Genomic DNA, 26,953 nt, shown 5'->3' with positions numbered 1-26,953 from the left:
GGCCACTTCCTGACTTTATGGTCGGGAGTTACACAAACAGCGTAACTGGCTGAGCTACGCTGCTTCCGTAAGTCCCATAGAACTGAATGGTGATTACGGAAACAGTGTGGCTCGCCTTCTAAGCTGCTTCCCTAACTGCTATTCACTAGTATTGGAGTTACAAAAACTTGTTGCTTATGTTTCCGTAACTCCCGACCATAAAGTCAGGAATGGGAGACAGCGTTAGCACAAAAAGCTAGAACGGGATTTAGGGGGCCCCGTTTTAGAGATAGGTGCAGGTTGTAGAGGTGGGACCCGCATCTATCTGACATTTGACATATCCTGTGGATATGTCATAAATGTCCGTCATGGGAAAACCCCTTTAAACCAACTAAATAATGCTGCATCTCATGCAGACATCGCTAGCGTTCTCATCCAGATACTAATATCTTGTAGGAACACAAAGATTTGTTTGTGCATTATTTATGGGGACAATGAGGAAAGGTGACAAGTGACATAATACAGAACTGTTTTTAGTTTTCCAGTGATAGAGAATCAAGGTGACAGCTGGCAGGGCGTGGGGGTGGCTAAGGAGGATGGCTAAAGCCGGCTAATCCCGAATAAAAATAGACACCCACCATGCCCAGTGATAAGTAGGAGGGAAAAGGACTCAGAGGAGAAGGCACTTTTCTGGTAGCAGCTGGAAGGTAAATACTATTACTTTTTGTAAAAGAAATGGCAGAAGAACAACCTCCTACCCTAACAGAGGAACCCCAGGAGGAGGCCACAAGAAGAAGTCCACAATCATCAGGGACTACGGAGGAGAGCACAATTAATGCTATGGAAGATGCCATTACAACTCCTGAGGAAACATCTCCCTTAGAAGAGAAGACTAATGAAGATACATTTCTGGTTGGTCTTCCCCAAAGGGATGAACAGACAGTGGCAACAAACGGAGATACAAATGGAACGGGGAAAGAGGTGACCGAAAAAGAAGGGGGAGATACATTAGCATCAAGTGAAGAGCTAACAGAAGACTATGTGACCTCAGAAGGAGAAAAAGCAGGTACAGGAGCAAATGAAGAAAGCTCCTCAACCCAAGAGGAAAGTGCAGGTGACCTGTCTGGTCACAAAGTAGAAAAATTTGAAGATGCAGCCAGTAGCCAGGAGGTACCCGCTGCCACCGATCATGTGGATGATAAAAGTACGGAAGAGCTGACTCAACCTAGTGCCAAAAACAATGCAGATAAAGTAGAGGACAGCAAGCCTGAAGCCAGGTAATGTCCCCCCTGCCAAATGTTTTTGTTCCTAAATGAATTGACTTTTCGTGAAAACCTCGGTAACAGTGATGACAATATAGTTACATTTTACCTATACTGTAAAAAACGAACACAGGCTGGGAGGGCAAAAACACTAAATTTTAAGAAGGCCAATTTCCCCAAGATGAGGGCTGCAATTTAGAATATAGACTGGGAAGAACTGATGTCAAACAATGGTACAAATTATAAATGGGAGATTTTAACCCCTTCTGGACGGAACAATTTTTTTTATTTTTAATTTTCGTTTTTCACTCCCCGCATTCCAAGAGCCATAACTTTTTATTTTTTCGTCAATAGACTGGTGTGGGGGCTTATTTTTTGCTGGAAGAGTTGTAGTTTCTATTGGTACCATTTATAGTTCCATATAATGTACTGGGAAACTGAGAAAAAATTATTTGCGCGCTGAAGTTGGAGAAAACTGCAATCCCTCAATAGTTTTTTGGGTTTTGTTTTTACAGCTTTCACCGTGTGGTAAAAATGACAACTTATCTTTATTCTGTGACTCAATACGATTACGGTGATACCAAATTTGTATAGTTTTTTTATATTTTACTACTTTTATTGATAAAAATGTTGTTAAAAAAAAGATGTTTTGTGTCGCCACATTCTGAGAGCCGTAACTTTTTTATTTTTTCATCGATTGAGCGGTGTGAGGGCTCATTTTTTGCGGGACAAGCTGTAGTTTTTATCAGTATCATATTTTAGTATGTAGAACATTTTCATCACTTTTTGTTACATTTTCTTTAGAGCTAAATTGACCAAAAAACAGGGATATTGGCGTTTTACATTTTTTATGGTGTTCACCATGCGTGTTAAATAACGCTATATTGTAAAAAAAAAAAATCTGCAAAAATACTGAATGAAAAAACACGTGGCCAAGGATAGTAAAACAAATCCTAAAAAAATCTTTAAGTATATCAATGCAAAAAAAGCCACGGTCTGAACATGTAGGACCCTTAAATAATGGTAATGGAGAGTTGGTCACAGGGGATCAAGAGAAGGCAGAGTTACTAAATGGGTTCTTCAGCTCTGTATATACGACAGAAGAAAGAGCAGCTGATGTAGCCGGTGCCAGTGCTGTTAATATATCAGTTGATATACTGAATTGGATGAATGTAGATATGGTATAAGCTAAGTTCTATAACCCAGATGGGTTACACCCTAGAGTTCTTAAAGAGCTTAGTTCAGTTATTTCTGTCCCCCTCTTCATAATATTTAGAGATTCTCTAGTGACTGGTTTAGTGCCAAGGGACTGGCGCAGGGCAAATGTGGTGCCTATTTTCAAAAAGGGCCCTAGCACTTCCCCAGGTAATTATAGACCAGTAAACCTAACATCCATTGTGGAAAAAATATTTGAGGGGCTCTTATTTACAGAATTATGTGTCAAAAAATAGTAGTACAAGTGACAGCTAGCACAGTTTTACTAAGGACAGAAGTTGTCAAACCAACCTGATATGTTTTTATGAAGAGGTGAGCAGAAGCCTAGACAGAGGGGCCGCTGTGGATATAGTGTTTTTGGACTTTGCAAAGGCATTTGACACTGTCCCTCATAGACGTCTAATGGGTAAATTAAGGACTATAGGTTTAGAAAGTATCGTTTGTAATTGGATTGAGAATTGGCTCAAGGACCGTATCCAGAGAGTTGTGGTCAATGATTCCTACTCTGAATGGTCCCCGGTTATAAGCGGTGACCCCAGGGTTCAGTGCTGGGACCACTATTATTCAACTTATTTATTAATGATATAGAGGATGGGATTAATAGCACTATTTCTACTTTTGCAGATAACACCAAGTTATGTAGGATAGTAAGCCGATTTGGACGCACTGAGTGTTTGGGCACCCACTTGGCAAATGAGGTTTAATGTGGATAAATGTAAAGTTATGCATCTGTGTACCCACAACCTGCATGCATCATATGTCCTCGGGGGAGCTACACTGGGGGATTCACTTGTTGAGAAGGATCTGGGTGTACTTGTAGATCATAGACTAAATAACGGCACAATGTCAATCAGCTGCTTCAAAGGCCAGCAGGATATTGTCGTGTATTAAGAGGCATGGACTCGCGGGACAGGGATGTAATATTACCACTTTACAAAGCATTAGTGCGGCCTCATCTAGAATATGCAGTTCAGTTCTGGGCTCCAGTTCATAGAAAGGAGGAAAAATACAAAGAAGATCAACAAAGCTAATAAGGGGCATGGAGAATCTAAGTTATGAGGAAAGATTAAAATAACTAAACCTATTTAGCCTTGAAAAGAAACGACTAAGGGGGGACATGATTAACTTACATAAATATATTAATGGCACATACAAGAAATATAGTGAAAATCTGTTCCGTGTAAAGTCCTCTCAATATACAAGGGGGCACTCCCTCCGTCTGGAGGAAAAAAGGTTCAATCTGCAGAGGCGACAAACCTTCTTTACCATAAGAACTATGAATCTGTGAAATAGCCACCGCAGGAGCCGTCACAGCAGGGACAGTAGATGGCTATAAAAAAGTGTTAGATAGCTTCCTAGAACTAAAAAATATCAGCTCCAATATCCATGTGTAGAATTCTTGTTTGAATGTTGATCCAGTCTGATCGCCACTTGGGATCAGGAGGGGATTTTTCCTTTTTAGGGAAGATTGGTTAATGCCTTATGGGTAATTTTTATATTGTATTTGCTTAAACCTTCCTCTGGATCAATAGGGGTAAAACAAAGTTCTATAATTTCTCCCATCCCTTCCCTTGGTTGAACTTGATGGACATATGTCTTTTTCAAACTGTACTGACTATGTAACTATGAATAGGTGAGAGACCTGTAGGAAATCTGACAGCTTTAACCCCTTCCCGACATTTGACGTACATGTACGTCATGGAAAGCATTGACTTCCCGCAAAATGCCGTACATGAAACTGAGTCGGTGCCATCATCACCGGATCTCAGCTGTATCTTACAGCTGACATCCGACTGTAACGGCGGGGACCGAAATTAGCTTCGATCCCCGCCATTAACCCCTTAAGTGCAGCGCTCAAACGCGATCGCTGCACTTAAGGTGTTTGCAGCTCATCGGAGCCCCAGCAATGAAATTGCCGGGGTTCCGGTGGCTGCAATGGCAACCGGAGGCCTAATACTGGCCTCCCGGTCTGCCTAGCACCGAAGCCGGTCAAGATCCGCCCGGCGGCGGAGCCTGATCGGCTTCCGTAGCTGCCGGCAAGATGGCGCCGGGTCAGGAGCTGATCCGGCGTCATCAGCGGTGGATGTCAGCTGTACTGTACAGCTGACATCCACCTGTAACGGCAGGAACCGGAGCTAGCTCCGATCCCTGCCATTAACCCCTTCGATGCAGCAATCGAAAGCGATTGCTGCATCGTAGCGGTTACTAGCAGATCGCCAGCCCTGACAGGCAATCGGGACTAGCGACTGCTGTTATGGCAACAGGAGACACAATGGTCTCCTGCTCTGCCATTACGGAAGCCTATTAGGCCCCGCCAGGGGGCGAAGCCTAATCGGCTTGCTGTCAGTGAATGACTGACAGATCTAATACATTGCACTACATAGGTAGTGCAATGTATTAGAAAAAAAAAATCTGACCGTTGGACCTTCAAGTCCCCTAGTGGGACTTGAAGAAAAGTGTAAAAAAAAGTATAAAAAAGTGTAAAAAAAAGTGCAAAAAATAAAAGTTTGAAAACAATAAAAGTTTCAAGTAAATCAAATAAAACACAATCCCCCTTTTACTCTTATCAAGTCCTTTATTATTGAAAAATAATAATAAACCATATGTATTTGGTATCGCCACGACCGTAACGACCTGAGGTATCAAAATATTGTATTATTTATTGCACGCGGTGAACAGCGTAAAAAAAAAACGTAAAAAACGTTACCAGAGTTTCTGTTTTTTAGTCACTTTGCCCTACAAATATTAGAATAAAAAGTGATCAAAAAGTCGCACGTATCCAAAAATGGTACCTATAAAAACTATAGCTCGTCCCGCAAAAAACAAGCCCTCATACACCTCCGTCGACAAAAAAATTAAAACGTTATGGTTCTCACAACTTGGCGACAGAAAAAAAATACATTCTTTTTACAAAAGTAATTTTATTGTGAAAAAAGTTGTAAAACATAAAAAAATGCTATAAATTAGGTATCGCCAGAATCGTACTGACCCACAGAATAAAGTTAACATGTAGTTTATAACGCATGGTGAACGCTGTATAAAAAAACCGAAAAAAGCTGTGCCAGAATTGCATTTTTTTGTTTACCTGGCATCCCAAAAAATAGGATAAAAGGTGATCAAAAAGTCACATGTACCCCAAAATGGTACCAATAATAACTACAGCTCATCCCGCAACAAACCAGCCCTCATACCGCTACGTCTATGAAAAATAAAATTAGTTATGGCTCCAATAAGTCAGGAAATAAAAAAATATGCAGTTGTGCCCGAGGGGAACATTTCTTCTGTTTGAAGAGGCGATTTATCAAGGACCTAAAATTAGGGAACCAGTAAAGGGAGGGCCCAAACATATCCGCTGGAAGCGACGGTGCCCGTATTATACCAGGACAACACTTCCCAGCAAAATTCCTCAAACTACAAAGGTGCAGAGTGTGGACCAAAAGGGGGATAAGAAATTACACCATTTATCAGTGCGACACTGGCCTGTGCGGAAAGGATTGCTTCACAGCGTAACACACATCTATGGATTTTTATTTTTTTTTCATACCACCTGACTATGCCCCTTATATACTCCGCCCCGCTTACATGTACCCCCACATTATAAAACACCAGCAATACTCAAACAAATTTAGTACCAAGCAAAATCCGCTCTCCAAAAGCCAAATGGTGCTCCCTCGGCTCTGAACCCTACAGCGTGCCCAAACAGCAGTTTCCTTCAACATATATGGCATCGTCATACCCGGGAGAACCCTTTTAACAATTTTTGGGGTGTGTGTCTCCAGTGTCATAAGCTTGGCATGACATATTTGCCACTGAATGGCATATCTAGGGAAAAATATAAATTTTTAATTTGCACCATCCGCAGTGCATTCATTTATGGAAAAGACCTGTTGGGTGAAAATCCTCACTACACCTCTTAATAAATGCCTTGAGGGGTGCAGTTTCCATAATGGGGTCACTTCTCAGGGGTTTCTTTTTATTATTTCACATCTGAGCCTCTGCAGTTGTGAACCAATACTTTGTAAATCGCCAAATTAGGCCTCCAATCCGCATGGTACTCTTCACTCCTGAGCCCTGTCATATGTCCAGGCAAAAGATTAGGGCCACATGTAGGGTGTTTCTAAAACCGGGAAACACCGCATAATAATTAGAGGGCTGTCTTGTTATGGTGGCACAAGCCGGGCACCACATATTGGCATATCTATGGAAGAAAATCCCATTTTCACTCTGCAACATCGAGTGAACACTAATTTCTACAAAACACCTGCAGGGTTAAAATGCTTACTACACCCCTTGGTAAATGCATTGAGGGGTGTCGTTTCCAAAATGGGGTCACTTCTGGGGGGTTTCCACTGTTTTGGGCCCACAGGCGCCCAGAAACCAATCCAGCAACATCTGCACTCCAAATGGCGGTCCTTTCCTTCTGAGCCCTGCCGTTTGCCCAAACAGCAGTTTATGACCACATATGGGGTATTGCCGTACTCGGGAGAAATTGCTTTACAAATTTTGGGTTCTTTTTTTCCTTTATTTGTTGAGAAAATGAAAAAATTTGCGCTAAAACTACGTCTTATTGAAGAAAAAGGACTGTTTTTATTTTCACTGCCTAATTCTAATAAATTCTATATGAAATGTTAAATACTTTTGTGTCAAAAAAGACAAAAGTATAATAGGTATGATACCTTTATTGGCTAACCATAAAAGTTCTATATGCAAGCTTTCAGAGCACAGAGGCCCCTTCTTCAGGCAGTTTACAATTCTATGAAACGTCTGTGGGGTCAAAATGCTTACTACACCCCTAGATGAATTCCTCAAGAGGTGTAGTTTCCTAAATGGAGTCCCTTTTTGGGCGTTTTCATTGTTTTGTCCCCTCAGGGGCTTTGCAAATGTGACGTGGCCTCCGCAAACCATTCCTGCTAAATGTGATCTCAAAAAGCCAAATAGTGCTGTTTCCCTTCTAAGCCCTGCCGTGTGTCCAAACAGCCGTTTATTACCACATGTGGGGTATTGTTTTACTCGGGAGAAATTGCTTTACAAATTTTGTGGTGCTTTTTCTCCTTCAGTCCTTCTGGAAACGAGAAAAAATTAGCTAAACCTAGATTTTTTTTGAAAAAATGTAGATTATTATTTTCAGGGCCTACTTCCAATATTTTCTGCAAAAAAACTGTGGGGTCAAATCGCTCACTATACCCCTAGATAATTTCCTCAATGGGTGTAGTCTCCAAAATGGGGTCACTTGTGGGGGGTTTCCACTGTTTTGTCCCCTCAGGGGCTTCGTAAATGTGACATGGCCTCCGCAAACCATTCCTGCTAAATGTGGACTCCAAAAGCCAAATGGCGCTCTTTCCCTTCTAAGCCCTACCGTGTGTCCAAACAACCGTTTATTACCACATGTGGGGTATTGTTTTACTCGGGAGAAATTGCTTTACAAATTTTACGGTGCTTTTTCTCCTTCAGTCCTTGTGGAAATGAGAATAAATTAGCTAAACCTACATTTTCTTTGAAAAAATTTAGATTATCATTTTCACAGCCTACTTCCAATAATTTATGCAAAAAACCTGTGGGGTCAAAACGCTCACTATACCCCTAGATAATTTCCTCAATGGGTGTAGTTTCCGAAATGGGGTCACTTGTGGGGGGTTTCCACTGTTTTGTCCCCTCAGGGGCTTTGTAAATGTGACATCGCCTCTCAAACCATTCCTGCTAAATTTGAGCTCCAAAAGCCAAACGGCGCTCTTTCCCTTCTAACCCCTGCCGTGTGTCCAAATATCCATTTATTACCACATGTGGGGTAGTGTTTTACTCGGGAGAAATTGCTTTACAAATTTTGCGATGCTTTTTCTCCTTTAGTCCTTGTGGAAATGAGAAAAAAAATCGCTAAACCTACATTTTCTTTGAAGAAATGTTGATTTTAATTTTCACGGCCTACTTCCAATAATTTCTGTAAAAAACCTGTGCGGTCAAAATGCTCACTACACCCCTAGATAATTTCCTTGAGGTGTCTAGTTTCCCAGATGGGGTCACTTTTGGGGGATTTTCACTGTTTTGGCACCGCAAGAGCTCTTCAAACCTGACATGGTGCCTAAAATATATTCTAACAAAAATAAGGCCCCAAAATCCACTAGGTGCTCCTTTGCTTCTGAGGCCGATGCTTCAGTCCAGTAGCACGCTAGGGCCACATGTGGGATATTTCCTAAAACTGCAGAAACTGGACAACAAATATTGAGTTGCATTTCTCTGGTAAAACCTTCTGTGTTATAAAAAAAATTGTATTAAAAATGTATTTCTGCAAAAAAATATGAAATTTGTAAATTTCACCTCTACTTTGCTTTAATTCTTGTGAAATGTGTAAAGGGTTAAGACATTTTCTAAATGCTGTTTTGAATACTTTGAGGGGTGAAGTTTTTAAAATGGGGTGACTTTTTGCGGGTTTCTAATATATAAGGCCCTCAAAACCACTTCACAACTGAACTGGCCCCTGTAAAAATAACCTTTTGAAATTTTCTTGAAAATGTGAGAAATTGCTGCTAAAGTTCTAAGCCTTGTGAGGTCATAGAAAAATAAAAGGATGTTCAAAAAACGATGCCAATCTAAAGTAGACATATGGGGGATGTTAATTAGCAACAATTTTGTGTGGTATTACTGCCTGTCTTACAAGCAGATACATTTAAATTGAGAAAAATGCTAATTTTTGCAATTTTTCACTATATTTTCGTGTTTTTCACAATTAAATACTGAATTTATCGACCAAATTTTACCACTATCTTAAAGTCCAATGTGTCACGAGAAAACAATCTCAGAATCGCTTGGATAGGTGAAAGCATTTCAACGTTATTACCACATAAAGTGAAACATGTCAGATTTGAAAAATGAGGCTCTGTCAGGAAGGTCAAAAGTGGCTAAAGAGGGAAGGGGTTAAACGTGTCTTACTTTGCTCTACTTGCTTCCTTTTCTTTAAAGCTAGGGCTACACCGCAACTTTGGTCGCAAGACAGGTTGCGCAGCCAAAGATCGCTGTGTAGCGCTGCCTGCCTAGCAGTGTCACGCTGGCTGCATCTCAGTAATGAAAGTTATTGTGGCCGTGCTGCAAACCACAGGTCGCCGCAACTGCAACACAACAGTTTCAAAAGAACCGGTCCTGCCAACAGAGGAGAAGGGCGACATTAGCACAACCATCCACTACAACTGCTGATTGCTGCGACAGCTGCCCAACATTCGGAGCGGCTCTGTTAGCAGCAGTCAGCTGTTTTATTTAAATGACAGAGGTGCTCTGTGTGTCGGATACTTTTTAAAGTGTTTTTATTGTGCAAAAGTAGTAAAACATTAAAAAAAAGTATAAATGTATCACTGTAATTGTACTGAACGGCAGAAAAAAGTTAAAACATGCTAGATGCTAGAAGCCCGGCTCTCTGAACCGTGTTCGGTCCTGGAAATGCGGCCGACATGCGGTCTGTATATCAAGGACCGAATACAGTCGTGTGCATGAGGCCTAACTAAACTTTCTGATATTGACATATCAGACGTTTTGAGTCTTAAATAGAATTTTTATTGAGCCTGCACACCAAATGCTCGACTTCCTAAGAAAAGACAATCAGAAACCAAAGCGGCTCAGCCCTCGACTGGGCGCTTCTGCAACTTCATTTTAGTGCTCGGACCTCCGGCTCCACCAATCAAAACTTCTGACATGTCACTAAGACACGTCAGAAGTTTTTGGAAAGTTTAGTTAACCTTTAAGATTTCCTGCTTTATAGTTTGTCCACTTAATAATTTACTGCAGGAAGTCTCATAAATTATTGTTTTCTTACTGTCAGTTCTACAAAGGACAGCATCACTGGATCTCCAGGTAAAGAGGCTGCACAAGAAAAGGAACAACGGGATCGAAAATCTGAACTTCCACGTTCTAGGACCATGCCAAAATCATATGGAAGAGCCACAAGGAAAGACATTGCCGAAAAGTTTGGAGGGTGAGTATAGCATTAATCAGGTAGAGGTAACAAAATGTCACAAAGAAAAGAATAACTCTAGGACCACATTCACATGTGGAGTAATTGATGCAGATTTCTGGTACAGTACAGTACATATAAATGGTGTTTTAGAAAATCCCGTTCACTCACTCCGAAAATGGCTCTCAGAGTGCTAGGCAATTTGAATATACCTCCTCCTGCCTTGTAGCCAAAAATAGGGAAGGGTGTTGAGTGTGGTCACTAGTAGGGAAAGTCTTCCTCACATATTTACAGCAGCTGTGAGTCAGGTTGCTTTACCTGACACCTTGCTGTAATTATGGGAAGTGCTCCCTCTGGTGGCCAACATAGGAAAACATGTCAAATTATTATTACATTTTTAATACTTTCCACCTTGTGAAATAAAATAAAAATATTATAAAAATGTGTAACTTTAAAAAAAATTTTTTGAATTTCAAATGAAAAATCATTGGTCATCCATTTGTACTGGAGGCCAGTTTTAGCACAATCATTCACATAGTAGCTCCTGATCAGAAAATTGCTGAGGTTCTTACCTCTCCGCGCCGCCATTAGTGATCTGTCTGCTTGATTCAAAGATAGCGTTGCTTCAGACTGGGTCAATGTTTGTTTAGTATTGTTCTCATAATCTTTCACTGATTGTTGTAGGTACTTCTGAAACAAATTTTTGCATCTCTCGGTCCTTGTATTTTGGCCTTTAACCCCTTCCTGACATCCGCCGGATATATACGGCGCACGACGGGTGGGGGAGTATGAAGCTGGCTCACGGGCTAAGCCCACTCCATAGAACGAGCCGACCCTTCCAGGTAACGAGTGGGATCCCACTCGTTCAACCCGTTAAATGCCGCAGTCAATAGCAACTGCGGCATTTAAATGACTAAAAAAAGGGGGCGACCCCCTGTAACGTTCCAATGGCCCCCCCGTGGCGAGGTCGCGGGGTGCCGTTGGTTGGCATGGCAGCCTGAGGAAGGTTCACAATATACTGCAATACATTAGTATCGCTGGTTCAAGTCTTCTAGGGGACGAGTAAAATCTGTAAAATAACGTTTTTTGAATAAATAAAAAAAGAATCAATGCTCAAAAAAAAAAGCTTTTCCCATTTTCCCTCAAGCACAATGTAAAAAAAATGAACAGATAATATAACTGGTATCGACGCATCCATAAAAGTCTGAACTATTAGAATATATCATTATTTAGTCCGCACGGTGAACGCCGTAAAAAAAATAAAAATTAAAAACATCAGAATTGCTGTTTTGTGGTCACTTCATCTCCCACAAAAAAATTAAATAGAGTGATCAAAAAGTCTCATGTAACCCAAAATGATACCAATATAAACTGCAGCTCGCCCCGCAAAAAATAAACCCTCATACCGCTAAATCGACGGAAAAATAAAAAAGCTATGGCTCTCAGAATATGGCGACAAAACTCGAAATTTATTTTTAAGAAACAGTTTTTTCCTTGTAAAAGTAGTAAAACATAAAATAAACTATATCAATTTGGTATCGCTGTAATCTGATTGACCCACAGAATAAAACGAACATGCCATTTTTACCACACGGTGAACGCCTTAAAAACAAAACCACCCCAAAAATTTAGGAATGGCGGTATTTTTTCTATTCCACCCCACAAATATTTTTTCCCAGTTTCCCACTACGTTATACGGTACAATAAATGGTGCACTGAAAATGTACAACTCATACTGCAAAAAACAAGCCCTCATACGGCAATATTGATGGAAAAATAAAAAAGTTTCAGCGTTTGGAAGGTGTGGAAGAAAAAAATTAAAGTCAAAATCAAAAAAATGGCTGCGGCGGGAAGGAGTTAAGAGGTCATTACGGGGTGTAGCTTTGGCTCTTCTCCTGTGGCTTTAGCCTCTATCCCTAAATCTTAACCACAAACCTCTAGATTGACTTTCAAAGGCGGTATCTAGGGAGCAGACATGTCTCATCCCCAGGAATTGGCCAATCAGGACGGCCTTGATGGTGGATCTGGTGTGGGCCGATGAGGCATTCAGCAGCGAATTAACAGATTCGGCTTTCCTAAAGACACCTTCCTGAAGGAACTCATCAGGGAAAATTTGGATATCCAAAAACTCTGTTTCTTGTTTACTGTATTCATGTGTCACTTCATGTTGTATTGCTTGTCATTCAACTGCTCCATGAAACCCACCAGCCATGACTCAGATCCTTGCCAAAAAAAAAAAAACATCATCAATATAACGCAGCCAGCATTGCACATGGTAGAAGGTGTGCCCCATGGCAGTGCATTGCTTCTATAAATAAAACGTATCCTTGAAGATCACAAAATTCTGCCTCCCAGTCATTTCAATAGGAGGCGGACGTTTCTTTTTCCTGCTGGATAAATTTTTCAGCTAGCGGACAAAAGAAGCGTCCTGCACGATCTTCGGGATGATTCCGCCCCAAGCCTCCCATTGAAGTAAATGGGAGTAGGAATCTTCCTGTTGACGGTAGGAATAATTTTGCGACGGTACCCACCAAGCAAAATCCGCTGTGTGAACATAGTTTTAGGGCGTTATCTAAGTGGTCTACCTGGTCTTCACTGTTTAACCCCCTATGAGGTGCTTTGCTGCGGGGAGGCTAAAAGGTCGCTACCTCTTGAGATGGTCCCGGTGATCGTAGTGGCTGGCTCAGCGGACCAGGTGCAGGCACTGGCAGATGATACCTTGTAATACCATTATCACGGGAGCGCACTCAATCACATTTCTAAATGTAGGTTTTTCCGATTCAAGTCAATGGGAGAAAAAAAACACAGCAAATCAACAATGCATAGGTGTCACGTGTGGACCCACTGGGCCGTACCGCGTAGCGGGGTAGCAGATGGCCAACAAGGTACAAAACAATGTGTATACAGTAGTTCAGAACGGGTACCTGAGGCAATGTAGACAGTAGCGGAAGCACAACTTGACTTTCACAGCAGGTGACACCGTGGATGCAGCGGAAGACACGACTTGACTTTCTCAGTAGATACGATAGCACGGGATACAGGGTACAGGCAGCAGGAATGGGTAACACTGGGAACTAGGAAACACTGGGAGACCATTTGCAAGACAAACTTAGGTATACAACAACGCTCAGGCGAGGAACAAGTGGGCAGAGCCCCTTTTTATAGTGCAGCAGCTATTTGGGCTAATTATTGGTTGGTGACAGCTGGATGCGTACTGGCCCTTTAAGGCCGTGCACCCTGCCGGATACAGTCCGAGGACCTGGAAGTGAGTGCCGGCGTCTCCTTGGAGGGAGCTGACGCTGTTAAGACAGATGTCCATGGCCGGGGCCGTGAGAGGGTAAGTCTGAACGACGGCCCCCGGCCATAGACGTTACAGTATCCCCCCCCTCTTACGCCCCCTCCTTTTCGGACCAGAGCGGGGAGAAATTTCTTCACAAGGACAAGAGCATCAATGTTCTCCTCTGGCTCCCAAGACCTCTCTGGATCAAATCCCCTCCAATCTACCAAATAAAACTTCCTTCCTCCCACTTCCTTGGTGGCCAGGATCTCCCTCACTTCGAAAGTTCCAGATGAATCGCCAGGAGCCACTGCGGAACTAGGAGTCCTGGAGTAGTGGTTCAGGACCACAGGTTTCAGCAAGGAGACATGGAAGGAGTTAGGGGTCTTGAGGGTAGGAGGCAGTCGAAGCTTGTATGACACAGGACTGATCTGTAGCAGAATCTCGAAGGGTCCAAGGCAAACTTGCAAGACGGCACCCTCAGCCGGATATTCCTGGAAGACAGCCAGACCTTTGTACCTGGAAGAAACTGAGGAGGCTCTCGTCTTCTAGTGTCTGCCTTTCTCTTCATGCGGTCCACCGCCAGCAGAATAGAAGATCATGTCTGCTGCCATATCTGCAGAAAGTCCCTGAAGGCAGAGTAGGCTGCAGGCACCTGGGACATAGTAGAGCCGGGCATGTGTATTCGAGGATGTTGGCCTTACACTATGAAGAACGGACTGGATGTGGTGGACTCACTAGTATGGTTATTATAGAACTCCGCCCACGGGAGCAGCTGCACCCACTCATCATGTCATCTGGAGACAAAGTGCCGCAGATAGTTCTCCATAATTTGGCTAACCCTTTCGACTTGTCCATTGGACTGAGGATGATAAGCTGAGGAGTCCAACTTTACACTGAGTAGGCCACAGAGTGCTCTCCAGAACTTTGAGGTGAACTGGACCCCTCAATCTGAGACAATATGCAGAGGCAAGCCGTGCAGACAGAAGATGTCTTGTATGAAGAGGTCAGCCAGTCGAGCAGCAGAAGGCAGGCCAGTCAGGGGAACAAAATGAGCTATTTTAGAAAAACGATCCACCACCACCCAGATCACACTGCATCCCGCAGAGAGAAGCAGATCTGTGACAAAGTCCATAGCAATATGCCGCCAGGGGGTATTGGGCACAGGCAGTGGTTGGAGCAGACCGGCTGGTCTGGAGTGGGCAACTTTGTTTACTGCAAACACCGTACAGGAGGAGACAAAGTCCATGACGTCTATGGGCAGCGTCAGCCACCAGAACTGACGGCCAATTAGGTATCGGGTCTTACAGGCCCCCCCTTATTACCTGCCAGCTTGGAACGGTGACCCCAGCGAAGGATTCTTCCTCGGCCAGCCAGACGTACAAAAGTTCTTCCCGGAGGAATGTCTCTAACCTGCAGATGGTTAACAGAGTAGATGCAGGAAGGATCGATAATATTCTGTGGGGACTCCACAGTGTCCTCTGTCTCAAATTACCTAGACAAGGCATTGGCCCTCACATTCTTGTCGGCAGGTCGGTAGTGGAGTTCGAACCGGAACCATGCAAAAAACAATGACCACCTGGCTTGACGAGGATTCAGCCGTTGAGCCGTCTGTAGGTAAGTCAGGTTCTTGTGGTCCGTGAAAACCAGGATAGGATGAGCTGCGCCTTCCAGTAGGTGTCTCCACTCCTGCAGGGCCAGTTTGATGGCCGGGAACTCCCGATCCCCAATCAAGTAGTTGCGCTCTGCAGGAGAAAACAGCTTGGAGTAGTAACCACATACCACTGTCTTGCCTTTTGAACCTCTCTGGAAGAAAAGTGCACCAGCACCAACAGAGGAGTCGTCCACCTCTAACGAAAACTGTAGGGATACATCAGGATGATAAAGAATAGAGGCTGACGTGAAGGCCTTTTTTAAGGTTCTAAATGCGACTTCCGCCTCTGGAGTCCATACCTTGGCGTTCATACCCTTTTTAGTGAGGGTAGTGATGGGGGCTGTCAAAGAAGAGAAGTTGGGAATGAACAGTCTGTAGAAGTTGACGAATCCCAGGAAGCGTTGTATGGCCCTTAAGCCTTGGGTACGTGGCCTCTCCAGGACAGCCTTGACCTTCTCAGGGTCCATTTTGATACCCTGATCAGAGATGATATAGCCCAGGAAGGGTAGAGACTTCTCTTGGAACACGCACTTCTCCAACTTGGCATAAAGATGATTCTCCCTTAATCGAAGCAACACCTGGCAGACATGACCCTGATGAGTCACAAGATCTGGGGAAAAAAATCAAGATATCATGGAGACACACCACAACACAGACATAGGGGAGATCGCGAAAAATGGCATTGACAAATTTTTGAAACACTGCGGGGGCGTTACACAGGCCGAAGGGCATGACCAAATATTCGTAGTGTCCATCACATGTGTTAAATGCAGTCTTCCACTCGTCACCCTGACGGATCCGGATTAGATTGTAAGCCCCCCGCAGGTCTAGTTTGGAAAAAAAAAATCCCCCCCCGTATGCGATCAAAGAGTTCCGAAATCAACGGCAATGGGTACCTGTTCTTCACCGTGATCTAGTTGAGACCTCGGTAGTCAATGAAGGATCGAAGGGATCCATCCTTCTTTTTGACAAAGAAAAACCCGGCTCCGGATGGGGATGAAGACTTTTGTATGAAGCCCCTCTCCAGATTCTCCTTAATGTAGGCCGACATAGACTGGGTCTCTGGCAAGGAGAGAGGGTATACTCTACCGCGAGGAGGGGACGAATCAGGAACCAAGTCGATAGGACAATCTCGAGCAGCCAGTTCGTCCTTGATCTCAGGCGAAAGGCCATGCCAGAAGGATGCTACCAAGGCCTCATTGTTCTAGGACAATTCTCCTGCCAGAGTCCGGAACTAGATGGTGCATTTGCCCATGGAGGTGTCCTCCTGGCGCAGGTTAAAGTTAGCAGTGGCCGCCGACGAGGCTCGTCCAGGCTCCTCAAATGTGGAACGGAACAACCGCACAAACCCTTCGAAGTCGCGGGTCCTTGTTGTTCCCAGATAGGATTCGCCCATGCCAGGGCCTTCCCGGCAAGTAGAGATATAGTGAAGGCGATCCTGGCTCCATCCGAAGGGAATGCTTGAGGCGTGCAGAGTGAAGTGGATATGGCATTGATTCAGAAACCCCCTGCACGAACTAGCGTCTCCATGGAACCGAGGTGGCAATGGCAGCGAGAACCGAGGGTCCGAACTGGGGCTGCCAGGAAGTGTAGCAGGAGGAGCTTGAATAGGAGCAGTGGAGGAAAAAGCTAGCACCCCTAGCTGTTGTGCAAGTTGATCATGTTGTGTTTGCAGATCCTGCAAGTCCGCCTGCATGGTTTGGGAGGATGACAGGCCCTTGACTTGGCCAGTGGGGTCCATGGCCTGAGCGTACCGTCACGGCGCGGGGTGTGGACCCACTGGGCCATACCGCGTAGCGGGGTAGCAGCTGGCCAACAAGGTACAAAACAATGTCTATAGTTCAGAACGTGTACCTGAGACAATGTAGACAGTAGCGGAAGCACGACTTAACTTTCACAGCAGGTGACACCGTGGATGCAGCGGAAGACACAACTTTACTTTAACAGTAGGTGACACCGAGGATGCAGCGGAAGACACGACTTGACTTTCACAGCAGGTGGCACCGTGGATGTAGCAGAAGATACGACTTGACTTTCTCAGTAGATACGATAGCACGGGATACAGGGTACAGCCAGCAGGAACGGGTAACACTGGGAGACCGTTTGCAAGACAAACTTAGGTATACAACAACGCTCAGGCAACGAACAAGTGGGCAGAGCCCCTCTTTATAGTCCAGCAGCCATTTTGGCTAATTATTGGATGGGGACAGCTGGACGAGTACTGGCCCTTTAAGGCCGTGCACGTGCGGGCGCGCGCGCCCTGCGGGAAACGGTCCGAGGACCCGGAAGTGAGTGCCGGCGTCTCCCTGGAGGGAGCTGACGCTGATAAGACTGACGTCCATGGCTGGGGCCGTCAGGGGGTAAGTCTGAACGACGGCCCCCGGACATAGACGTTACAATAGGGCATGCTACACTTTAAAAAAAAAAGAAAAGTGTGGTTTTCTGCTGCATTGTGTGAATGTGGTTTTTAAGATTCTGTCCTGTATGGTACTTTTGGCTTTTGTGGTAAGCATTCAGAAAATCCTGTATGTGCAACCATACACCAAGTAACATTTCCTAGAATGGCCTCATTGGAGTTGAAACTTAGGCTGCATTCACACACAGCAATTTGGTGTCGTTATCCACACAGTTTCTTTTTGCCCAAAAATTCTGCGGAAAGATGTTACTTCAAATCCATAGTCAATGCCTCTGAGTCTGGGGTCAAAATGTCCATTTCTTTGTTGAGTTTTTTCACATGCGTCTATTGTTTTAATAGGTAAACTCAATGAGCGTTTATTAACCGAAACAAACAAAACACATGTTAAAAACGCAACCATAATGCACAATGTGAATCCAGCCTTAGGACATGCACCTAAATGCCTAAAATCCAAAGCTTCTAATCTAAAATTAAAAAAACGCTCTATTCACTTGCACCCCACTAATGTCAGCTACACGAATAGATAGATTAGATAGATAGATAGATAGATAGATAGATAGATAGATAGATAGATAGATAGATAGATGAGTTATGAGATAGATACTGTAGATGGGAAGCTGTCTGTGCGTCTGTAGAGTAAACTTGTTCGCTAGTAAAGTCCTGTGATTACAGTCGGCACTGGTTCCGTCAGGTTATATATGAAGTTATGTGGTATGGGTTCTCTTGCAGGGTGTCAACTTCAGGGGTTCGTGTTCAGCGGTCGACAAGCTGTGGTGCAGGTGCTGTGAAGAACATGCTGCTTGAATGGTGCAGGGCAAAGACACGAGGACGGGAGGTGAGAATTTGTCAAATCGTAAATCTTATTCATAAAGGGTAAACTTTTTTCCCCTTGTAAAGTTATTGGGGAGTATTCAACCAAATATTGTGGTGTAAAGAGCCACAACGAAACCATCTCACGTAAACACACGCTTAGGCTTCTTCACATCTGCGTCAGGGCTCCGTTCATGGGTTCCGTCAGACCTTTCCCTCAGGAGAACCCATGAACGGCACCCTGACTGAAACAAACGGAAACCATTGATTTCAATGGTAACGGATCCGGTGCAAATGGTTTCCGTTTGTCACCGTTGTGTGAGGGTTCCGGTGTTTTGAAGCCTTAAGGCCTGTTCACATCAGCGTTGGCTTTCCGTTCCGGGGTTCCGTCTGAGGTTTCCGTCGGGTGAACCCCGCAACAGAAAGTCAAACTGAAACCACAGCTTCCGTTTCCGTCACCATTGATATCAATGGTGACGGAAACATTGCTAATGGTTTTCATTCGTCACCATTCCAGCAGGTTTCTGTTTTAATGACGGAATCAATAGCGGAGTCGACTGCGCTATTGATCCTGTCGGAAAAACTGAAATCTGCCGAAATGGTGACGAACGGAAACCATTAGCAATGTTTCCGTTACCATTGATATCAATGGTGTCTGAAACAGAAGTTGTGGTTTCAGTTTGACTTTCCGTTGCGGGGTTCACCCGATGGAAACCTCTGACGGAACCCCGGAACTGAAAGCCAACGCTGATGTGAACAGGCCCTTAGTTATATATCTGTGTTTTGGGGAAGGTTTCACTATCTTCCCATATGACAAAATGGGCAACAGTTTCAGCAGCTGGGTTTATTTTAGTAAAAATTATAACCTTACGGCCTCATTTACACACACATTTATTTACGCTTGTAAATAACTCCATATATTTTAAGCATTTTTCATGGTGTTTTTACAAACATTTTTGGCATACAGATCAAGACCAGAAACTAAGAATTACACCCAGTATACAGGACAGGAGAAGTGGTACTGTGTAGTGTATATACAGAATAATACAGATACTGAGAATTACACCCAGCATACACGACAGGAGAAGTGGTACTGTGCAGTGTCCATATATACAGAATGATCCAGATACTGAGAATTACACCCAGTATACAGGACAGGAGAAGTGGTACTGTGCAGTATATGTATATATATATATATATATATATATATATATATATACATATACATACACGGAATAAGACGGATACTGAGAATTACTTCAAAGACGGGCAATGAAAGTAATAAATGGAATGGGTGGAGTACAGTACCCAGAAAGATTAAAGTCATTATTGGGTAAAAGAAAATTGATTGCCTATCCTCAGGGGGGGGGGGGGCATTCACTATGTCTAGAGGAAAGAAGGTTTCTATACCAACATTGAAGGGGATTCCCTACTGTGAGAGAATTGAGACTAAGGAACTCTTTGCCGGTGCAAGTTATATTCACCCAAAAAGTTCAAAAGGGGCCTATGTGAAATTATTGAGCATTATAATATTACATATGGTAACTAGATATCTGGAGATGGGTTGTTGGTCTAGGGTTTATTTGTCATATTTGGCTTTTGCCCCATGATGGTTTTTGCCTTCTTCTGGATCAACATTGCAGGATAAGAGGCTGCACTGGATAGACCTTTTTTTAGGCCTACAAAAGATGTTACTGTATTACTATGCCATGATTGTACAGAATCCAATAATGGAAAACTCTGTGTGCCTCCATATAAAATCGGCACTATATAGACGTAGAGTGGGTGGTCATAGACTGCGTTTATTTGGAGTTTGTATATAGTGGCATTTCTTTTGTGTTTCTCCTGTTATATAAGGGAGTGGACATCCAGAATTTTTCAAGCAGTTGGAGCAGCGGTCTCGCATTCTGCGCTCTGATGTTGGCTTTCTTCCCTGATGCATTCGACTACGACTCTCTCGACCCAAAGAACAGAAGAGAGAACTTTCAGCTGGCCTTCAATGCAGCAGAGTGAGGAAGAATATTTATAGAAATAGCATGATTGCATGAAGACAGAAAAATAATTTGAGAGTACATGACTTGCAAGTGAAAAATAAGATATAAGGATAACCTCTTATAACACATGTTAAGATATATGTTCCTGTAGTTAATGAGGAACATACAGATGCAGCCATCTTTATCTTGACTCTTAACACCTTAAATACATAGTGGCAAGAAGCGTTAACTTGACTTTTTCAATGACTTTTCAATGTCTATTGTTGTGTGAGTTCACGCTACAGCAAGTTATAGGAGTCCAGATAAACTTGGCTACATCTGTGTATACGCAGCGGGTGTCAGCTGTGATTTAAAGCTGACACCCTGGTCTAACAGCCAGGAACAGCGATCGCGCTGTTCGTGGCTGTTTAACCCCTTAGATGCTGCGATCAAGCACGATTGCAGCATCTAAGATGTTAGAAACAGGGGAGCGCCCCCCTTTGACAGCTCACCGCACCCCCCCCCCCACAAAGTGATCTGGGGGGGCAATGGTTGTCATGGCAGCCTAGGGGCCTAATGAAGGCCCCTAGGGCTGCCTTTCTTCATCTCCTGTTAAGCCGTGTCTCTGGCACGGCTTAACAGAAGCCTGTAAAAATGCCAATATACTGCAATACATTAGTATTGCAGTGTATTGTACCAGCGATCTAACAATCGCTGGTTCAAGTCCCTTAGGGGGACTAATGAAATGTGTAAAAAAAAGTAAAATAAAGTTTTTTGTAGTGTAAAAAAAAAAATACAAAAATTAAAAGTTAAACAAAAAACCTTTTCCCATTTTTCATTTGAAGTTATGTCAAAAACATAAAAAAACAAAAAAAGTCAGCAATATTACAATATACCATTATTTAACGCACACGGTGAACGCCGCAAAAAGAAAAAAATATAAAACGCCAGAATCGCTGTTTTTTGGTTACTTTATATCCCACAAAAAATAAAATAACAAGTGACAAAAAGTCCAAAGAGAAACTACAGCTCACTCCACAAAAAATAAGTCCTCATACCGCTCAATCAATGGAAAAATAAAAAAGTTATGGCTCTCAGGATGTGGTGACAAAACACAAATTTTATTTTTAACAATTCGGTTTTTTCCTTGTAAAAGTAGTAAAACATAAAAATACTATACAAATTTGGTATCGCCGTAATCGTATTGACGGTTAGAATAAAGATAACATGACAATTTTACCATATAGTGAAAGCAATAAAAACAAAACCCCCTCAAAAGATTGAGGAATCGCTGTTTTTTTTTCCTATTCCACCCCACAAAGATTTTTTTTCCAGTTTCCCACTTTTGGAAGGTGGGTATATATATATATATATATATGCCATAAGTGTGTTGGATGCGAATACCCCTTTCAGCACTGTCCAATACATTAAGACTTGCCGTGTAAAGTCATATATAGAGTAAAATTCTTCACTTGTAAGATTTCATACTTAAGTATTTAAGGTCATTAAATAGAAGACACACTAAAACTAGAACTAAATCAAAACATGGTACGTTGTATATGTTCTGTTTTAAGTAAGATCTTAAATTAGGCAGGACCAAATTATTTAAACAAACATGGACTCAAAGGGTTATATGTAAGTCAAGCTTAAAAAGGGGGAAAAAAATATTGATGGCCCATCCTGAGGATAGTCCATCAATGTGTGATTACATGTTACAAAGGTTGAAAAAAAGACACCGGTCCATCATGTTCAACCCTTATCAATAAATTACCCGACATTCATTGTTAGATTAGTTATAACACTTAAAGCCATTCGTCAGTAAATGAACATCTCGCCCCTTTTTAAATGCTGACATAGTATCTGCCATCACTACCTCTTGGGGTCGGGCATTCCATAGCTTGACTACTGTAACTGTAAAGAACCCTTTCCTATATGGATGTCTGCAATGTCTTTCTTCCACACACACTGGATGTCCCTTGGTCCTTTGTAGAGTTCTTGGAAAGAACAGATCATGTGCTAGTTCTCTGTATTGACCACACGTATATTTATAGATATTAATAAGATCCCCCTCTAAGGCGTATTTTTTCCAAGCTGAACAAGCCAAATTTTTCTATTCTTTCATTGTAAGCGACACCTCCCTTCTGATTTAATAATCTATTCGCCCACCTGTGAACCCTCTCCAGTTCTCCTATGTCCTTTTTACAATGTGGATCCCAAACCTGAATTCCATATTCTTTCCTTTAGTTTCTCAACATTTTCAATATCTCTATTGAGCATCCAGAAGATGAAACATTTAGGGTATGTTCACACTGAGGTTTTTTTTACATGTTTTTTGACGTGGAAACCGTGTCGGAAAATGCGCCAAAAAACGGCCGTTTTTATGGAGGATTGATTTCAATGGGAGGCGGAGGCGTTTTTTTCCTGCGAACTGAAAAACTGTCTCACGGGAAAAAGAAGCGACATGCCCTATCTTCGGGCGTTTATGTCTTTGACCTCCCATTGACATCAATGGGAGGCAGAGAATGCGTATTTCGCTGCGTTTTTGCCCATCGGCGCTCAATGGCCTGGATAAAAATGTTGCCAATCACAATATTACTACACTCACCAGGGCCGACCCCAGGTATATGTCAGCCCTTGGAAGACAGAATTACAGTGGCCTCCCTGTCTACCCCACCATTGGTATGACAAGGGTAGAACATTTTATGTAGATCTCCATGGTCCCCCCAAACCAAGTGGGCCCTGGCATCTGCCCAGGTTTATCTGGTGTTAACTCAACAGTGATCAGAAGAGAAATCCATATTCTAGTGAACATGAGTTTATTAGTTATATATAGTATATTATGATGATGAAATGTTTCTGTTCTTGTGTTTGTCTGAGGTGTAAGCATACTTCTTATATCTGTAATTACTTCAATTAAATCAACATTTTTCCTAAATTTTCCGTGAAGGGAATACGCAGATTGTCCCCCACTTCTGGATGTTGAAGACATGGTTCGAATGAAGGTTCCAGACTCTAAATGTGTTTACACATATGTGCAGGAGTTGTACCGCAGTTTGGTTGCTAAAGGCTTAGTAAAAACCAAGAAAGCATGAGCTAAGCGAAGAATTACAAATGCATAGAAGGTAAGGACCCATCAGCTATAATGCATATAACATACATATAACATACAAACATGAATCTCCACCTCTTTAGCCCCGTAATAGTTACTTGTTTAAATCGAAACTCCCCAATATAAAGGTTTATATTGGAAATAGTCTTGTTAGCAGCGGTAACATTCGCATAAAAACATCCAATCCCGACACCGGCCCAGCATACCTGTCAACATTCTGCAATTGTACGGGTATTTTTACACTTATTTCAATCCAGACTGTGGCTCGATAAATCAGTCAACCTCTGATTACACATTGCATTTAAATCTTAGGAATACATTTTAATACAGGGTCCTCTTACACGTCCCACCATGGGGCGTGCAAACGAGCGGCGATCAACGTAACATCTCGATGATCGATGCTCGTTGGCTCCTTTCACAAGGAGCTATGTATTGGGACGAGCACTCCTTACTACGATCGCTCGTCCCCATACATTTCTGTCATGTTGGCAGCACGTCTCACTGTTTATACTGCCGACAACGATAATATTTTAGGCTGCATAAACGATACGATCACCCGATGAACGAGCGTTTGCTCATTCATCGTCTGATCGTTGCCCTATTTACACACAGCAATGATCGGGAATGAGCGTTCCATGAATACTCGTTTGGCCAATAATTGTCTCGTGTAAAAGGGCCTTTACTGTATGTGAGTCAAATTAACGCAAATTTGGTGTATGTGCCAATATTTGGAGTATACTTCCTTTTATTTTTTGTCTGTGAAATAGTTGCATAAATTTGGCGCACACTCAAAACCAAAAACTGCACACAGAACCCAGAAAAAAAAAAAGAGGTGCTCAGAAATGTTACAAATATGGTGCAAAATCCATATTTACATCAAAGAAGTGCCGATTTTCATGATTACTGACCATATATAATTTGCGCTCCAGCACCAAGGATCAGTGATCATTCTCTCCCTATGAAATCCAATTTAAGGTAATACTGGTGGCCTAGATCAATATGTTCTATTAGGGTCCTCTTACACGGCTCGATATGGGCCGTGTAAATGAGCACTGATCAACCAGACAGCTCTTTGATCGGCGCTCGTTTGCTCCTTTCACAAGGAGCTATTCATGGGGACGAGCGATCGTTATACCGATCACTCGTCCCCATAAATTTACATCACGTTTCCTTAGAAAACTCATTTTTTTTCCAAAACATTTACCTTTAGATGAAGTTAATTTAATTTTGGAAAATTATACAATAGTGTGCATAGAAATAGTACGTTATTGAATCTACAGTTGTTTGTATTGACAGCAATATGTGATCTACACCCATGGACTGGCACTTCATGTCTACTCTGTGTTACTATATACACATTTCAGTCACACAATATATATTTATAAGTATGCAGTAATGTAACTCTCTCCATTATCAAGAGCCGGAGTCCTTATTTTCTTTTCTATACACAGATTTCATGAGCACGGATACAAGAAGACGGAGTTACTGAGCACCTGCCCCGGTGTCTGATGCCTCCATACTGTCCTTAAGAAAGGACACAAAGTACAAAGAGACGCTTTTATTTTTAAATAAATATATTATGGTTACATTGTGTGTACATTTTAATATCATGTTGTTGCAAGATAATCCCATCAAATTTTTTTAAATGACCAATTGACCATTAGTTTGCTGCGAACCCTACAAATTTTTTGTGTGCGACAGTGGTCTCTGGCTGTGGGAAACTACGACTCCCAGTATTCCCTGACAGCCGCAGGTACTAGGCCACTTCTTCTCTCTTCATTACCTGTAACAGTTAAGCTGGCAATATACATGAACAGGATCAGGAACAATCTAATATGTATGGGGTTACCCCATCCTGTGGCATCTCCTGTGATGGGTTGTTTATAAGAATGACACACCACAGGATTCGGCCAATCAAATGACCACATGATCATCGTGACGATCAGGCATGATCTGAAAGTGGCCAAGATTTTATATATATATATATATATATATATATATATATACACACTACCGTTCAAAAGTTTGGGGTCACCCAGACAATTTTGTGTTTTCCATGAAAACTCACATTTATATTTATCAAAAGAGTTACAAAATGACTAGAAAATAGAAAATATAGTCAAGACATTGACAAGGTTAGAAATAATGATTTTTATTTGAAATAATAATTTTCTCCTTCAAACTTTGCTTTGGTCTTGGAATGCTCCATTTGCAGCAATTACAGCATTGCAGACCTTTGGCATTCTAGCTGTTAATTTGCTGAGGTAATCGGGAGAAATTTCACCCCATGCTTGCAGAAGGCCCTCCCACAAGTTGGATTGGCTTGATGGGGACTTCTTGCGTACCATACGGTCAAGCTGCTCCCACAACAGCTCTATGGGGTTGAGATCTGGTGACTGCGCTGGCCACTCCATTACAGATAGAATACCAGCTGTCTGCTTCTTCCCTAAATAGTTCTTGCATAATTTGGAGGTGTGCTTTGGGTCATTGTCCTATTGTAGTATGAAATTGGCTCCAATCAAGCGCTGTCCGCAGGGTATGGCATGGCATTGCAAAATGGAGTGATAGCCTTCCTTATTCAAAATCCCTTTTACCTTGTACAAATTTCCCACTTTACCAGCACCAAAGCAACGCCAGACCATCACATTACCTCCACCATGCTTGACAGATGGCGTCAGGCACTCTTCCAGCATCTTTTCAGTTGTTCTGCGTCTCACAAATGTTCTTCTGTGTGATCCAAACACCTCAAACTTCGATTCGTCTGTCCATAACACTTTTTTCCAATCTTCCTCTGTCCAATGTCTGTGTGCTTTGCCCATATTAATCTTTTCCTTTTATTAGCCAGTCTCAGATATGGCTCTTTCTTTGCCACTCTGCCCTGAAGGCCAGCATCCCGGAGTCGCCTCTTCACTGTAGACGTTGACACTGGCGGTTTGTGGGTACTATTTAATGAAGCTGCCAGTTGAGGACCTGTGAGGCGTCTATTTCTCAAACTAGAGGCTCTAATGTACTTGTCTTGTTGCTCAGTTGTGCAGCGGGGCCTCCCACTTCTCTTTCTACTCTGGTTAGAGCCTGTTTGTGCTGTCCTCTGAAGGGAGTAGTACACACCGTTGTAGGAAATCTTCCGTTTCTTGGCAATTTCTCGCATGGAATAGCCTTCATTTCTAAGAACAAGAAAAGACTGTCGAGTTTCATATGAAAGCTCTCTTTTTCTAGCCATTTTGAGAGTTTAATCGAACCCACAAATGTAATGCTCCAGATTCTCAACTAGCTCAAAGGAAGGTCAGATTTATAGCTCCTCTAAACAGCAAAACTGTTTACA

At 42.6% G+C, this 26,953-nt stretch overlaps 2 protein-coding genes across 3 annotated transcripts in view; one reads left to right on the top strand and one right to left on the bottom strand.

Moving 5' to 3' along the window:
- TIMM10 (translocase of inner mitochondrial membrane 10) overlaps window positions 1-26,953 on the bottom strand; it is a 101,033-nt gene that overhangs the window by 19,190 nt on the left and 54,890 nt on the right. The window lies entirely within an intron of this gene.
- Window positions 715-25,140, top strand: SMTNL1 (smoothelin like 1). The gene is made up of 6 exons (XM_075842862.1): window positions 715-1,256; window positions 10,261-10,413; window positions 18,469-18,574; window positions 20,407-20,558; window positions 23,470-23,644; window positions 25,083-25,140. The coding sequence occupies exons 1-5, from the start codon at window positions 715-717 to the stop codon at window positions 23,612-23,614; spliced, it is 1,098 nt and encodes a 365-aa protein (XP_075698977.1). The 3' UTR covers window positions 23,615-23,644; window positions 25,083-25,140.

The sequence above is a fragment of the Rhinoderma darwinii genome, chromosome 11, assembly GCF_050947455.1.
Source record: "Rhinoderma darwinii isolate aRhiDar2 chromosome 11, aRhiDar2.hap1, whole genome shotgun sequence".
In the NCBI taxonomy this organism is placed as follows: Eukaryota; Metazoa; Chordata; class Amphibia; order Anura; family Rhinodermatidae; genus Rhinoderma; species Rhinoderma darwinii.
The sequence above is the reverse complement of the archived record's forward strand: the minus strand, read 5'-3'. Positions and strand labels throughout refer to the sequence as shown.